General features: G+C 41.9%; 1 protein-coding gene across 1 annotated transcript in view; it reads right to left on the bottom strand.

Moving 5' to 3' along the window:
* CTNNBL1 (catenin beta like 1) overlaps window positions 1-13,990 on the bottom strand; it is a 162,332-nt gene that overhangs the window by 52,996 nt on the left and 95,346 nt on the right. Inside the window, exon 11 of the mRNA XM_059406983.1 lies at window positions 9,262-9,443. Within this exon, the coding sequence (XP_059262966.1) occupies window positions 9,262-9,443 (182 nt within the window). The remainder of the gene's footprint in view (window positions 1-9,261; window positions 9,444-13,990) is intronic.

The following is a 13,990-nucleotide window of genomic DNA, read 5'->3' as shown; positions in this document are numbered from 1 at the left end:
CAGAAGAATACATTTGAAACAAAATTCCAGATGATTCTTACAGGCAGCTAGGTTTAAGGCTCAGTACAGTCTATCCCTTCCAACTTTTATTTATACGTGCTACTTTATTCTTTCACCTGGCTTACTCATACTGAACACTGGCTTAAGAGCCATGTATGTGACGTGGAATGATTTCTAGTATCACTTGCTCTCTCACCACCCAGGACAGATGAGAGAAGTCCCTGGTCCCTGCTCCCACAGTGCTTCACGCTTGCTTCTGCCTTTTACCTTGCAATATAAATACAGGTTTCTATGTCTCCCTAATTGAGCTGTGAGCTTGTTCACTGTCCATCTACAGCACCAAGCCTGGCACAAAACAGGGGCTAGTGATCTGTTAATGAAAGAATGAATGAAGCCTCACTAACCTACCTTCAGGGCTCTTATCCATAGAAACAGACCCTCTACATGCGAGTCAAACTCAAATAGAAGGGTCTGGTACCTCATTTGAGACATGATATATTTTGATGGGATTAGCATGATCAAGATAAGTGAGGCCCCATGTTAACAGGCCATCGAGATGAATAGTGGTTGTTCTATTTCTTTGGAAGTGTTGCTATGACCCAGCTTGTCCATACATGAAGTCCTGGTCCATAACTGGGCTTCACACCCACAAAAGTTAATGAATGGGCATCCTACACATAAACATGAAAACTGGAACAGGTTGACAAAAGGAGACTGATATGCAATATCTATATTATCATTTATTTTTTAATTTTTTTAAAAGATTTTATTTTTCTTATTTGACAGACAGAGATCACAAGTAGGCAGAGAAGCAGGCAGAGAGAGAGAGAGGAGGAAGCAGGTTCCCCGCGGAGCAGAGAGTCCAATGTGGGGCTCTATCCCAGGACCCCGAGATCATGACCTGAGCCGAAGGTAGGGGTTTTAACCCACTGAGCCACCCAGGCACCCTATATTATTGTTTATTAAACTGTCATATGCTGGCTATATAGGATGCTCATGATCGTTATTCTTCACACAGTGTTTTCAGAAAGGTTTTATCCAGCTTGTTGATCGAAGAGGAATTCAAAATCCAGAGAGCATAACCTGCCCAAGGCTACCTGGTAGTTTGGGGGTAGAGCTGGGATTTGAAACCAGGTCCATCCACCTCAAAGACAATCCCTCCCTCCACTGCTCTGTGTTGCCTCTGGATGCCAGCCAGAAGACCACAGGAGCCACCTTGGTGTGGGAAGGAGCTTTGGAAGCAGACCCAGGCTCAAATTCTGCTTTTGTGACTTACTTGCTAAAAGGTATTTGGTAATTAACAAACTCTCTAAGACTCATCTCTAAAAAGAAGATTAAACTGCCTAATTCATAAAGTATGTACCCTGTAAAGCCCTGAGTCTCTTAGTAGATGCCCAATAAATGTGAGCTGGCCATGAGCCTACTTTCCCTCTTGCCCTGCAAAAAAGAGCAGTTTCTTCCGGGATGGCAAATAAATCCTGCTTCATGGTCTTCCTCACTGGCAAATAACTATGTTGTGCTCTAGTTGGGAAAGGCCTGTGGGTAAATCCTTAATATGACTGGAACCAGTTAGCAAGCCAGATGTGCAACACTCAAAATCATCCCCTCAAGCCTGATGAAAGGAACACAAACACATTGCTTATTTCAGCATCCCTACATTTTGTCATCTGAGGTCAGGAATGAGACAAGCAGCTGGAGGGAGAGAAAAGGAATTGATCCAGAAACTGTTCAATTATGAGGTTTTCAAATAGCAACGGAACAACAGCAAGACATTTCCATCCTTGTTTAACATAAAGTGCCTGTTAGTACATGACTTAATGCTATTCTTAAAATTAAATACCGTTCGCTCTTCACTTGCTTACTGTTCTGACCACTATAACCAACCCTTTCGTAATTTTCAAGCTTGAGGAATATAAAAAGGGGGAAAAACCTTTGACGTTTCTGTTTACAGACCATGTGGAGAAGCAGGGACATGGGACTCCCTGGTAAGTCCTCTCTGAGGAAGGTTTTTGTTACCTTCCACAAGGGACCAGTACACAGCTATGAATGGCAGACTCAGGGAGGGAAAGCATTTCTTTAGGTAGATACTTTAAAAATCACCAACAGAGTAGAAAGAAGAGAAACACAAATGGGAAACCCATCTTCATCCCAGCCACTAATATTAAGGAAGCAGACACTGTGCTAATAAGCACTTGATCTGTCTTATTTCACCTAATCCTTGCATAGCACCGAGATAAGATTCCAGTATCATCCTAATTTTACAACTGAGGAAATACAGGCTCAGAGAGGTTAAGCAACTTTCCCAAAGTCACACAGCTTATAAACAACAAGACCAAGACACCAACATAAGTCTTGCTTTAATCAAAAGGCCCATATTCTTAATCATCTATATCACAATAACTACCTATATATGCTTTAGCACTCACTGTCCCCCACCCCTGCCATTTCCCTCACTGTACAAGAAGGAATACTATGTATCTTTCAAGGAACACTCTAGTGCCATCTCTTTTCTTAAGCATTCCCAGAATCCCTAGAATACTCTTTCCTCTAGGCCTTTGCAACCTCTAGTATAACAAGTCTTAGTATAGTATGATGTCTAGGGTCAGTATTAAAATAATAATCTATAATACACTAACATTTATCAGACCCCCACATGATATTAGACCTGCATTAAGCCAGTCACCTCACAGTAATAAATCTCACACTAACCCAAGGAAGTCGGTATTAATCCTTTTCTTACAGATGAATAAACAAATATATTTTAAACACTATGGTGGACAAAAGCTGAGTGGCCTTGTGGGAGAACCATACACTGGTTACCATGGCAAGAATCTCTTGAATTGCGCAAAGCTTTTAACTACTAACATGTGCCTTGATCCTAACCGTTGATGGTTAATGTTACACTGGTGTTAAATAAATTCATCTGTACATTCCACCAATATTTACTGAGCACCTACCATAAGTGAGCCCCGTGAAGGGCACTCGAATTGCCTAGACACAATCTCACTGAGTCATTTTGCCATTTGCTCCTAATAACTTGAGCAATTTGAAAGGGTAAGTAATTAAAGTCTCCACCATCTTAATGACCTGCCCTGGGTCAAAGCATCAAGATTAGAACCAAGGTCTTCTGGTTAAGATCTTTTGATTTCACCAGCAACCCAGAGAAGAGCAAGCTGGCTTGGATCCAGCAGAACACATACGATGGCTTAGTTTCATGAGCCGAGTGTGGGATTTGTGGTCAGAAGCTGAGGGTGTAGGTCTCCGTTTAGACACTTACCTACTATATGATTTGAAGTCATTACAATTTCCTCATTTTCAGGAAGAGAAAAGCCACTACTCTTGTGGGGTAGCTGTAAGACTCGAACGCGATCAGATATGTAAAGATACTGCTACAAGCGCTGAATACAGTAATGGCAAACCGGCCCGTTGAAATCCTGGTACTGTCTGTTATTAGCCTAGACCCCTCCTCTCCCTTCCACCGGAAGCGCCTTCCTCACTGAGCATTCCTATTCTCCTGCTCCCTTTAATAATGAAGTCATTCTTGTTCGGTATGTTTTTATATTTGCTAATATGGCTTTCTGGTAAATACAGGTAAAACTGCTTTATTCCCTATGTTTATTCCTTCCCTTCTATGAACTGTAATTTTACAGTTGTGGGCTGGGAGTGTCTCTCTCATTTGGGTGGGGGCATGCAGGACAGATTTTGAGGAGACATGAGAGCTGGGAGGCTAGGGCAGAGAGACTTAGTAAGGCTGTAGTGAGTTAGGAAAGGTGGTAAGGGCAGAGTCACTGGTACTGGCACAATGTAATCAATTACGTGTGGGGACCATGAGCCTTAAGCACGGCGTGTGGATCTCTGCCTTGCCTGGTGGAGTAGAGGGTGGTGCCGTGACCATTTCCAGAGGGGAAAAGCAGATGAGTCTTGGGCAATGAAGGAATAGGAATGGTTTTGAATGAGCTGAGTTGGCCTGTCTGATGGGAGTTTCCTGTTTGTTAATTAGCTGAACTGACTAGAGCCTGGAAGAGACACAAGGTTGAAGATTTGGGGATCAACAGCAGAGAGATGTGGGTTAAAGCTGCAGGAAGTAGATGAAATCAAGGAGAGTGCACACAGTAAAACGCAAAAACAACTGAGGGGAAGACACTGCCAACCCATGCAAAAATGAACGCTTGAGGAACAGGGACAGGGCAAGAAAAAAGGATCTGGAGATGGAATACCAGGAAAGAGCAGCAGGACCCAGGATTTTGTTCCTGTCTTTGTTAAATTTTGAACATAGCAGGAGCCCTGATAAAAGGCAGCACCAAATTATGCCATATCACTGCCACGACCTACTGTGGAGGCATCAAAAATGTTTCTTTTTCACTGATGCTGACCAAACTCGGTTCTCTTCTGACGGTAGGAAAGGTTTTGCCATTTCCCTCTTCTGACTCAGGCAGGTGGCAGGAGCTCTGGTCTATACCTCCTGGCTGCTGGGAGTCTGAGAAGCACCCAGCACTCCTGATGCGTGGAGTCCACTGGAATCACAATTCTTTGCTGATGACAGAAAAGTAGTCTTTAAAACACTGACTTGTTATCAACTGCTGTCACTGTTGATGAGGTAGAATGTGTGCATATGCCTAGCATGCACACCACATACCTATACACTGCTTCCTAGCCCCTGCACCCCCCCAAAGCCTGTAACAGCCTCCAGGGGAACCATGTTAAAACAGCGCAATTAACTAGAACTGCTACAAACTCAATAACTCACCTACCTAATGAAGCAATACAAGGAAAATTGGACCTCTTTTAATAAGAATTTTAAAAGAGACAAGACATAAAGGTCAAATGCCATTTCTGGATCCCAGCTCTTTTCTTCTTCCCTCCCATTCTGAAGCAGTTAATACCAAGGAGACAACGCACACTGTACTAATCCCTATAAAAAAAAGGAGGCAGCCAATCACGCTATTATACCCAAGGGCAAATTTTTTTCTTTCCACCCAACCCCCAAGCTAAGTGCCTCCCCTGATCTTTTTCTGAAAGTTTTATTATGCAAACCTAAAGGATTTCAATTACAATAATTCTTGTCCTTCTCCAGCCCAACTCACAAAAGCAGAACTAAATTACCAGCAATTCTAGGCCATAACGGTGGTTTTTGCTTCTTACCTTCCCTCCAGAGTCACCTTAATCTAGAGAGTCTTCCCTCTCAACCCCTTCTGTCGGAGTGGGGAACACAGCTGTGTTTATGCCACCCCACTAGTTAGCATATCATGACACTGTACATGCCCATCAACAAGCAGTCTGCCCAGTCTACGCAGATCTCATGGAGCAATTACACCGCAGGCTAGTAAAACCCACTCACACTCTCCCACCGGCTTCCCGGTGACCTCTCAGGATGGGTGCATGGGACAAGGGCCCAGAGGGGCAGGGGAGACAGGGCTGGCAGACATGAGAACTTATACTTCTTAAAGAACCTACTCTATTCCGGCGTCCACACTGAGTTTACATAGGTCATTTCCCCTGACGCTCACAACCACCCCATGTGGTAGAGCTAGTATTTCACAGACAGGGCAACTAAGGCTTGGAGAAGTTTAGGAAGACCACCACGGTTCCTAAGCAGTGGAGCTATTGGTAGTGCACCAGGCAATATGGCTACCTGAGGAGTTTAGTGGATGGTGCTGAGAGATGACAAGTGCTGAGCCTTGACCAGGATGAACTTTAAGGCAATCCACTCTTACACGTGACAAGTCTCTGAGGTTTGATAAGAAAGGGAGCAGCGCAGGGCAGCTCTCTAGAGGTTCTGGGCTGGCAAGCTAATTCCCAGCCTATGGTGCTTAATTAGGAGTTGTTGGATTACCAGAAGAAGCTTGTCATAGGAGGGCCTCACTTATATAAGGAAGTTCTATCCATAATGTATGTTAATCTTAAAAATAAAACTTAGTAATTTTACCGAAAAAACAAAAAGGGTTTTCTCAGGATTGGTAGAGAATTACAATTCAGGCCATTCAAGCTATGACAAAATTATAAGCAAGTCCAGAGAACAAAGGAGAAGTCTGCTATTTTATGGGGGGAGGGGGAGGGTTCTGAGGAGATGCTATAAACAAAAGTACATCTGAATAAACCAAGAGTTTGAAGTGTAGTGGCTTGTCATTGGCTAGGCTACTACTGGGCAAGGGGAAAATCTTTCTTCCTCCTGCTGGGTTAGTAAATTATAAGCTTCCTCCTGTGGGGAGTGCAAGATCTGTCTCTTCCTTTTGGGGTCTGCAACTGATAGCAAGTGTTAGGGGGTGAGAGCTCCCCCTTCTGGTCTCCTCGCTCCATATTAAATGAGGTTTTCTTTATTCAATTTCAGAGGTCGTTCTTAAGGGCATGGCTCTAAAGCGGGGCTTCTGCCATAATTTCAAAGCCAGTGAGACAAAGTAAAACTTATGACTAGCCACCCACTTGTTTTTGCTTTCAAACAATCTACTAAAGTCAACTGCATTGACTTCAACTATGCAGGGTTCTAGGAAGAGTCCTAAATCCTTGTTTGTGCTTAACTTTCTTGAAAAGTCCTTTAGAGAAGTGGCTGCTCATTCCTGCAGTCAGTGAATGTTTACTATACATCCCCCACAAGCGGAGCACCAGGCTGAGCCCTGGATCTGAGAGGTGACCCGGCCATCGGTTCCGTAATCTTAGATAGGGCTAGGAAGACAAAATCCTAGGACCAAGACTCCATGTAACAGGAGGCTCTATTCTAATCTAGGAGCTCATCATAGGCTTCACTGAGAAAGGGACACCAAAACTAAGGACCTGAAGTGGTGCCTGGGTGGCACAGTCGGCTGAGCATTCTGACTCTTGGTTTCAGCTTAAGCTGTGATCACATGGTCATGAGATGGAGATTTCTGTTGGGCTCTGTACTCAGCCCAGAGTTTGCTCTTGGGATTCTCTCTCCCTCTCATGCTCTTGCTCTCTCTGAGTAAGTAAATCTTAAGAAGACACAAAACCCCAAAAACTAAGCACCTGAAAATGACTGAAAGGTATCCAGACAGAAAGGTCAGAGAAAATTGTTGTGGATGGAGGGGAGAGCAGGATAGAAACCTGGGGGCCAGAATGAGCTGGGCATGTCTGCAGATACTCCTAGTGGTCTGAGGCTGCTAAGCTCCGGCTTACTACTACATAAACCTGGTCCACTTGCATCAGAAGGGCCAGCAAAGGGAGAATAACCCAGAAGAGAGGACAAGACAAAGAAATCTTGCACCATGTGCCCCTGCTCTGCTCTGCCTCCCTTCTCAACTCCCATCAAGGCCTGAGGGCCAGTGTGCCAGGAGTAGCAGCAGCTGGCAGGGGCGGGAAGAGGCCCAGGGCTGCCTGGGTGCGGGTGTGTTCAGAATGCAGCGCTCATCCTCACCAGCCATTACAGGCCAAACATGCCTTCCAGGAGATGTCTTACCAAGCCATTGCCCTCACTAATAATAATGTTATCAAATTTCTAATGCGGGTACTCTAAAGCAAATGTACTGTTACCAGCACGCCACTGGGCACATTTTTCAGAAGGAAACAGCTGCTCACTGAATCTGTCACTTTTCCTCTACTTGGTACCATGCGCACAGAACAAGAGCTGGCTGAGGGCTGTTTTTCTACTCTACCTTCCTTTAAGCATGCTCAAGAGGCAGCATCAGGTCTTTCAACAGAACCTAGCGGGTCAGCCATGGCACAGCTCTTGAGGAGTTTCCCGGATGGCATGATGAAGCCTTGACAACTAGGGCCTGTGCCTCGGAATTTTAAGGTACAGATATCAGAGCTTCTAGTTCACTAGTCTAGTCTCCTCATTATAGATTATAGACCTGAAAATGCAGCCCAGAGAAGTCAAGTAAAAGGTCTGTCATCACACAGCCAGTGAGCTGTAGAACTACAAGTTGGTTCCTTTCTCAGCTGATTTCTTTACCGAAAAAACAGATTTATTTTGTAGGTTGTGAGGTCTAAATAAGAGAGCCTGTAACCCAGCAGTGCCAGAAAGGTGGCAAGTGTCCAATGACTAGTGACTGTCTGCAAAACTTTGTCTCTTAGATCTCCGAAACAACCCATTCCCTTTCCTGGGGCCTCATTTTGCTGAATTCCCACAGAGGAGAGAAAACAGACTGGCCATGGGGTTAACGTGTTCACCGCTGGTGTGTGGCCAATAACTGATCAGGGGTCAACTGAGCTCTCTCCTTGATCTCAGATCTCAAGTCCAGTTCTTTGCCCTGCCAGTTTCACCCCTGCCAGACTCTCTGTTGTCTCTGGAGGGCTGGTGTGATCAGAGAAGACACCCCTGAAGAGAGCCACGTCTCCTTCCCTTTAGCTACTCTGAGTTGGAAGAGGCTAATAAGCCAAATCCATTTGAGAAGGCATAGACAGGAACTCTCAACGTTTACCTATGAGGGTGAGGAGTGCAAAAGATCCTGTAGATACCCACACCAATTCTACCAATAGCCAACAAAAAAATCATCCAAACCATGGAACAAACATGAACTTCTGACAAGACAACCAAATGGGCCAATCAGCTCCACAGACCAGCTCCTCAGAGTGCCCCCGCTACCCCCTCTCCCTCCCTCCTTTAAAATAACCATCCAACCATGTAAACTGCCCAGTGCAAGTGTCTGTTAGTCTCCAGCAGAACTGTCAGTGCTCCTAAGTTGCTGGCCTTCCAGATTACACTGTAGCTTCTTCCTTGGGGGAGGGATGCAGCAGGCCACCAGACAATAGCAGGAGGAGATTGGCCGAGCAGTAACTACTCTGGTTACGGCATCGCAATTCATGGCAGCATTTTGCTGGGAGTGTGTACCACCAGGGAGGAGAAACATAAAAAGGGGAACCTGGGCTGTAAATAGTTTATTTCGGCAATTCCTGATGTTGGCTGAATCATACTTTAATACAGAAATACAGGAAAGCACCACTCTGGAGGTGACATGTGTTGCCACCTCATTACTCTTTTCAAAAGGGTCTTCCATCAGAGAGACACCTCACCACAAATTACAGCAAAGAAAACAAAACCCTCATGCACAGACTTATTAATAGAACAGAAGGAAATGGAACCACAGGATTTAAGGGAGCAGAGAACCAAAGCAACAAAGACCATCAGTGATCTGGGGTCTCCGGGCTGCATTTCCATGCACAGAAAATGGGAAGGAAAAAAAAAAAAGTGGCCCTCAGAGTCCGCTCCTCAACTGCACATCACAGTTTTTCAAAGTAACTCTCATTCCCCCCCCCCCGCCATTCCTTCTAATGCACCTAAAGTAGGCTGATTTCTCCAGTGAACCCTACCTTCATGTTCCTTCTCAGTGGTTCCCACTTTCTTGATCTTCCTGGGAGATTTCATAAAGAGGGGAAAGATGGTTCGTAAGCCAAGAATATCAACAAACTTATGGCAATTGTCTGTGCCCTCGGGTCCAATCATGGCATGGTCCAGCACTTTCAGGGCACTGCTCCGGGAGATCTTCTTTTCTCTGGGAACAAAAGAGGTTTCATATAAGGCATGTCATAGGAATGTTCTAGTCTCCAAAAAAGTTGCGGGGGGGTGGGTTTCTCATTATAATTGGGGGAAAAGAAAGAAAAAAACAAAACAACCGTCCACCAATGACAAAATTATTACATAATGATAGATTTACACAGAATATTATATACTTCTTAATAATTAGGAAAGTCCATAATAGAATGACTAAATTCCTATGGTTAGAGTGATAAGCACAAAAGGTAATATTCAAGATTCTATATGAAGCATTACCTCAATTATGTGAAAAATATGCATTAAAAAAGACTGGAAAGAAATGGATCAAAATGTTAACAGGTTATTTCAGGGTGGTGGGATTATGGATTACCTTATTATTCCTTTTCTTTCTTTTAATAGCTTTATCAAAATATAATTCCCATACCACACAATTCACCCACACAAAATACATAATTCAATGAATTTTAGTATATTCACAGATATGTGCAACTATCACCTCAGTCAATTACAGAACATTTTCACTATCCTGACAAGAAATCCCCTACTCTTTAGCTGTCACCCCCACCCCCATCTCACCCTAGCAACCACGGACTACTTCCTGTTTCTATGCCTTTGCCTATTCCGGACACGTCAGGTAGAGGGTATCCTACAAAATGTGGTGTTTTGTGACTGTCTTCCTTCCCTTAGCATGTTTTCAAGATTCATCCAAGCTGTAGCATGTGTCGTATTTCTTTTCTGTGGCCGAGTAACACCTCATTGTATGCATATGCTACAATTTGTCTATCTGTTCATCTACTAATGAACATTGGGGGTGTTTCTACCTTTTGGCCATTATGAATAATGCTGCCAAAAACATTCACGTTCAAGGTTCTGAGTGGACATATGTTTTCATTTCTCTTGGATGTATGTACACATAGAAGTGGAATTGCTGGGCCATATGGTAACTCTTTCTTTAACTTTCTGAGGAACGATCACTGTCCAAATTGACACGCCCACAAACAGTATGTAGGTGTCCTGACTTCTCCACATCTTTACCAATACCTGTCAGCTGACTTGTTGGTTCTGGCCATCCTAGTGAGTATGAAATGTTATCTCACTGTAGTTTTTGTTTATTTGTTTGTTTTTTAAAGATTTTATTTATTTATTTGACAGACAGAGAGCACAAGTAGGCAGAAAGTCAGGCAGGGAGAGAGAGGAGGAAGCAGGCTTCCTGCTGAGCAGAGAGACTGATGCAGGGCTCGCTTGATCCCAGGACCCTGTGATCATGACCTGAGCCAAGGGTAGAGGCTTAGCCCACTGAACCACCCAGGTGCCCCTATCTCACTGTAGTTTTAATTTATACTTCCCTGATAACTAATGCTGTCAAGCATCTTTTCCTGTGCTTATTACGCATTTTTTTATCTTCTTCAGAGAAATGCCTATTCAGATCCTTTGCCTGTTTTTTAATTAGCTTAATTCTTTTTATTACTTAGTTGTAAAAGCTCTTTATTCTGGATACAAGTCCCTGATATATGATTTGTAAATATTTTATTCTATTCTAGGAGTCATCTTCTCACTTTCCTGATGGTATCCTTTGAAGAACACCAGTTTTTAATTTTGTTGAAATCCAACTGACTTGTTTTATCTTTTGTTACCTGCATTTTTGGTGTCAGAGCTAAGAAAACTCTGCCAAATCCAATGTCATAAAGATGTACACCTATGTTTGCTTTTAAGTGTTTAATTGTTTAAGTTCCAGTATTTAATTCTTTGATTCATTTTCAGTTAATCTTTGTATGTAGTGTGAAATAATGATACAACTTCATTCATTTGCATGGGGATACCCAATGGTCCTAGTACTATTTGTTGAAGACTAATCTTTCCCCTTTCCATAGTCTTGGTATTCCTGTTGCAAATCAGCTGACCACAGACACAGTTTTTATCTTTGGATTCTCAAATATATTCTAATTTATGCCAGTACCACACTGTCTTGATTATGAACCACTGCTTTGTAGTAAGTTTTAAAATTGGGAATCCTACGTTATTATTCTTTTTTCAAGACTGTCTGGCTATTCTAGGTCCCCTGAAATTCCATATGAATTTCAGGATCAGTCTGTCAGTTTTTACAATTAAGTCAGTTTGCTTTTTGATAGGGATTGTGGTGGATCTGTATATCATTCTGGGGAGTACTGCTATCTTCACACTATTAAGCCTTCAATCCATGAATATGAAATATTTTTCCATTTATCAGCTCTTCTTTAATTTCTTTCAACAACGTTTTATAGTTTTCAGAGTATAAATTTGCACTTCTTTTGTTAAATTTATTCCTAGGTATTGTATTCTTGATGCTATTGTAAATGGAACTGTCTTCATAGTTTCATTTTTGGACTGTTCATTCCAAGTATACAGAAATACAACTGATTTTTATACACCGATCTCTACATTACTCTGCAACCTTGCTGAACTCACTTATTAGTTCTAATAATTTTTTGGTGGATTCTTTAGGATTGTCTACAGACAAGATAACGTCATTTGCAAAGAAATAGTTTTCCTTCTTCCTTTCCAATCTGGATGCCTTTTACTTCATTTCCTTGTCTAACTGATCTGGCTAGAACCTTCAGTACAATGCTGAATATAAGTGGGGAAGGAGGATATCCTTGTCTTGTTGGGGATCTTAGGGGGAAAGTATGCAGTCTTTTACCATTAAGCATGATATTAGCTGTGGATCTTTTGTGGATGCTCTAATACGAAAGGTTGGAGAAGTTCTCTTCTATTCTTAATTTAGGGTTGTTTTTTTTTTTTTATCATGAAAGGTGTGGGGTTTTGTCAAATGCTTTCTGCATCTTATTATTCCTTTCTCTATTTTTCAGTATCTTTCATTTTTCCATAATGAACATGCATTACTTTCTAGACTTAGGAAAGTTCAACTGTTTTCAAGAAAAAACAAAGGTGATCTTTCCCCTGCCGCTGCCTACTGTTCTTGCAAACAGTTCTTTAAGGGGTATGATTTTCTATAACCTTACAGTGTTTTCTTTTAACACTCTATGAGGTAGAGAAGAATAAGTCAATTGTTTCATATCCTAGTATACCTGGTAAATCAACCAACCAAGCCAATATTCAGTATTCACTGAGGACTTACTCAGTACTGTAGTAGACACAAGAGAAAATAAAAAATTAAGACATGGCTTCTGCTTTCAAAAACATGAAAATCTATTCAGGGAGACTAAATTAATATGAAATAATAAGGCAAAAGTAGAAGTCAGAAAATAAATTTCTCCCCCATGTATTATTCAATCTAGAAATATTTACTGGCTACATCTCCTGTGAGTAAGACAGATCAAGTTCCAGTCCTCATGGAGCTTATATTCTAACTGCAGGAGACAAATGGAAAGTCAAGATACTTGATAGTGTTAAGTGTCATGGAAATACTGCAATGTAAAAGAATGAACGGAGAGGATATTTTAGGTTAGGTTATTAAGCAAAGCCTCTTTAGGGTTAACATCTGTGTTGAGATCTGAGTGTTGAGAGGATTCAGTCTTGTACATTTTAGGGGCAAACATTAAAGGCAGAAGAAACAGTATGTGCAAAGACCCTAAGGTGGGAATGTGCTGGCATGCTCTAAGAACAGACAGAAGGCTGGCTTTCTGAAGCAAAAAGAAATGGTATTCCTAGCTTAGATCTGAAGGGAAAAATGAACTATACCAAAGGCCATGTTACCTTGTCTTGTATGATACAATAAGACCTTCAAGTAAAGAACTGATTCTAGGAGTTGGAGATCTAGTTCAATGTACTTGTTCTGAGACCATTATGTATGTTTCAGTTACTTTAGAGGGAGAGATTGTATGTATTTGGAGGAGTACTATAGGAAAAGACAGATATATTGATATATTTGGATATATCTATCCAAATATTTGGATAGATATATCTATATATTTGGATAGATATATCCAAATATATCTGTCTTTTCCTACAGTATATATTTTCTATATATATTTTATATAGAAATATATACCATATATATAGTATATATTTTCATATATATATATATATATATATATATATATATATATTTGAAAGCAGGTGAGAGAGTAAGAGGGATGAGTGTGAGCTACTCCTAGTAAAGCCTGGAGAAGAAAGTCTATTAGTTTGAGAAGGAAACTAGGGTAAGATTTTTTAAAAAATTATTACTTTTAAGAATATGGACAACCCAATCATATCTTCTGAGCATCAAGAAGCCAATGATGAGGGCACCTGGGTGGCTCAGTGGGTTAAGCTGCTGCCTTCGGCTCAGGTCATGATCCCAGAGTCCTGGGATCGAGTCCTGCATCGGGCTCTCTGCTCAGCAGGGAGCCTGCTTCCCTCTCTCTGCCTGCCTCTCCATCTACTTGTGATCGATCTCTGTCAAATAAATAAATAAAATCTTAAAAAAAAAAAAAGAAGCTAATGATGATAAGGATATTAAACATATAAAAGGGGAGAATGGACAGATGGAGTTAAGGTGATTATCAGGAAAGGGGAGGCAAGCCTAACCAAAAAGGTGGAAATAACATAACCCAAAGCCCTTCACCC

The sequence above is a fragment of the Mustela nigripes genome, chromosome 7 (genome assembly GCF_022355385.1).
Source record: "Mustela nigripes isolate SB6536 chromosome 7, MUSNIG.SB6536, whole genome shotgun sequence".
Taxonomy (NCBI): domain Eukaryota; kingdom Metazoa; phylum Chordata; class Mammalia; order Carnivora; family Mustelidae; genus Mustela; species Mustela nigripes.
The sequence above is the reverse complement of the archived record's forward strand: the minus strand, read 5'-3'. Positions and strand labels throughout refer to the sequence as shown.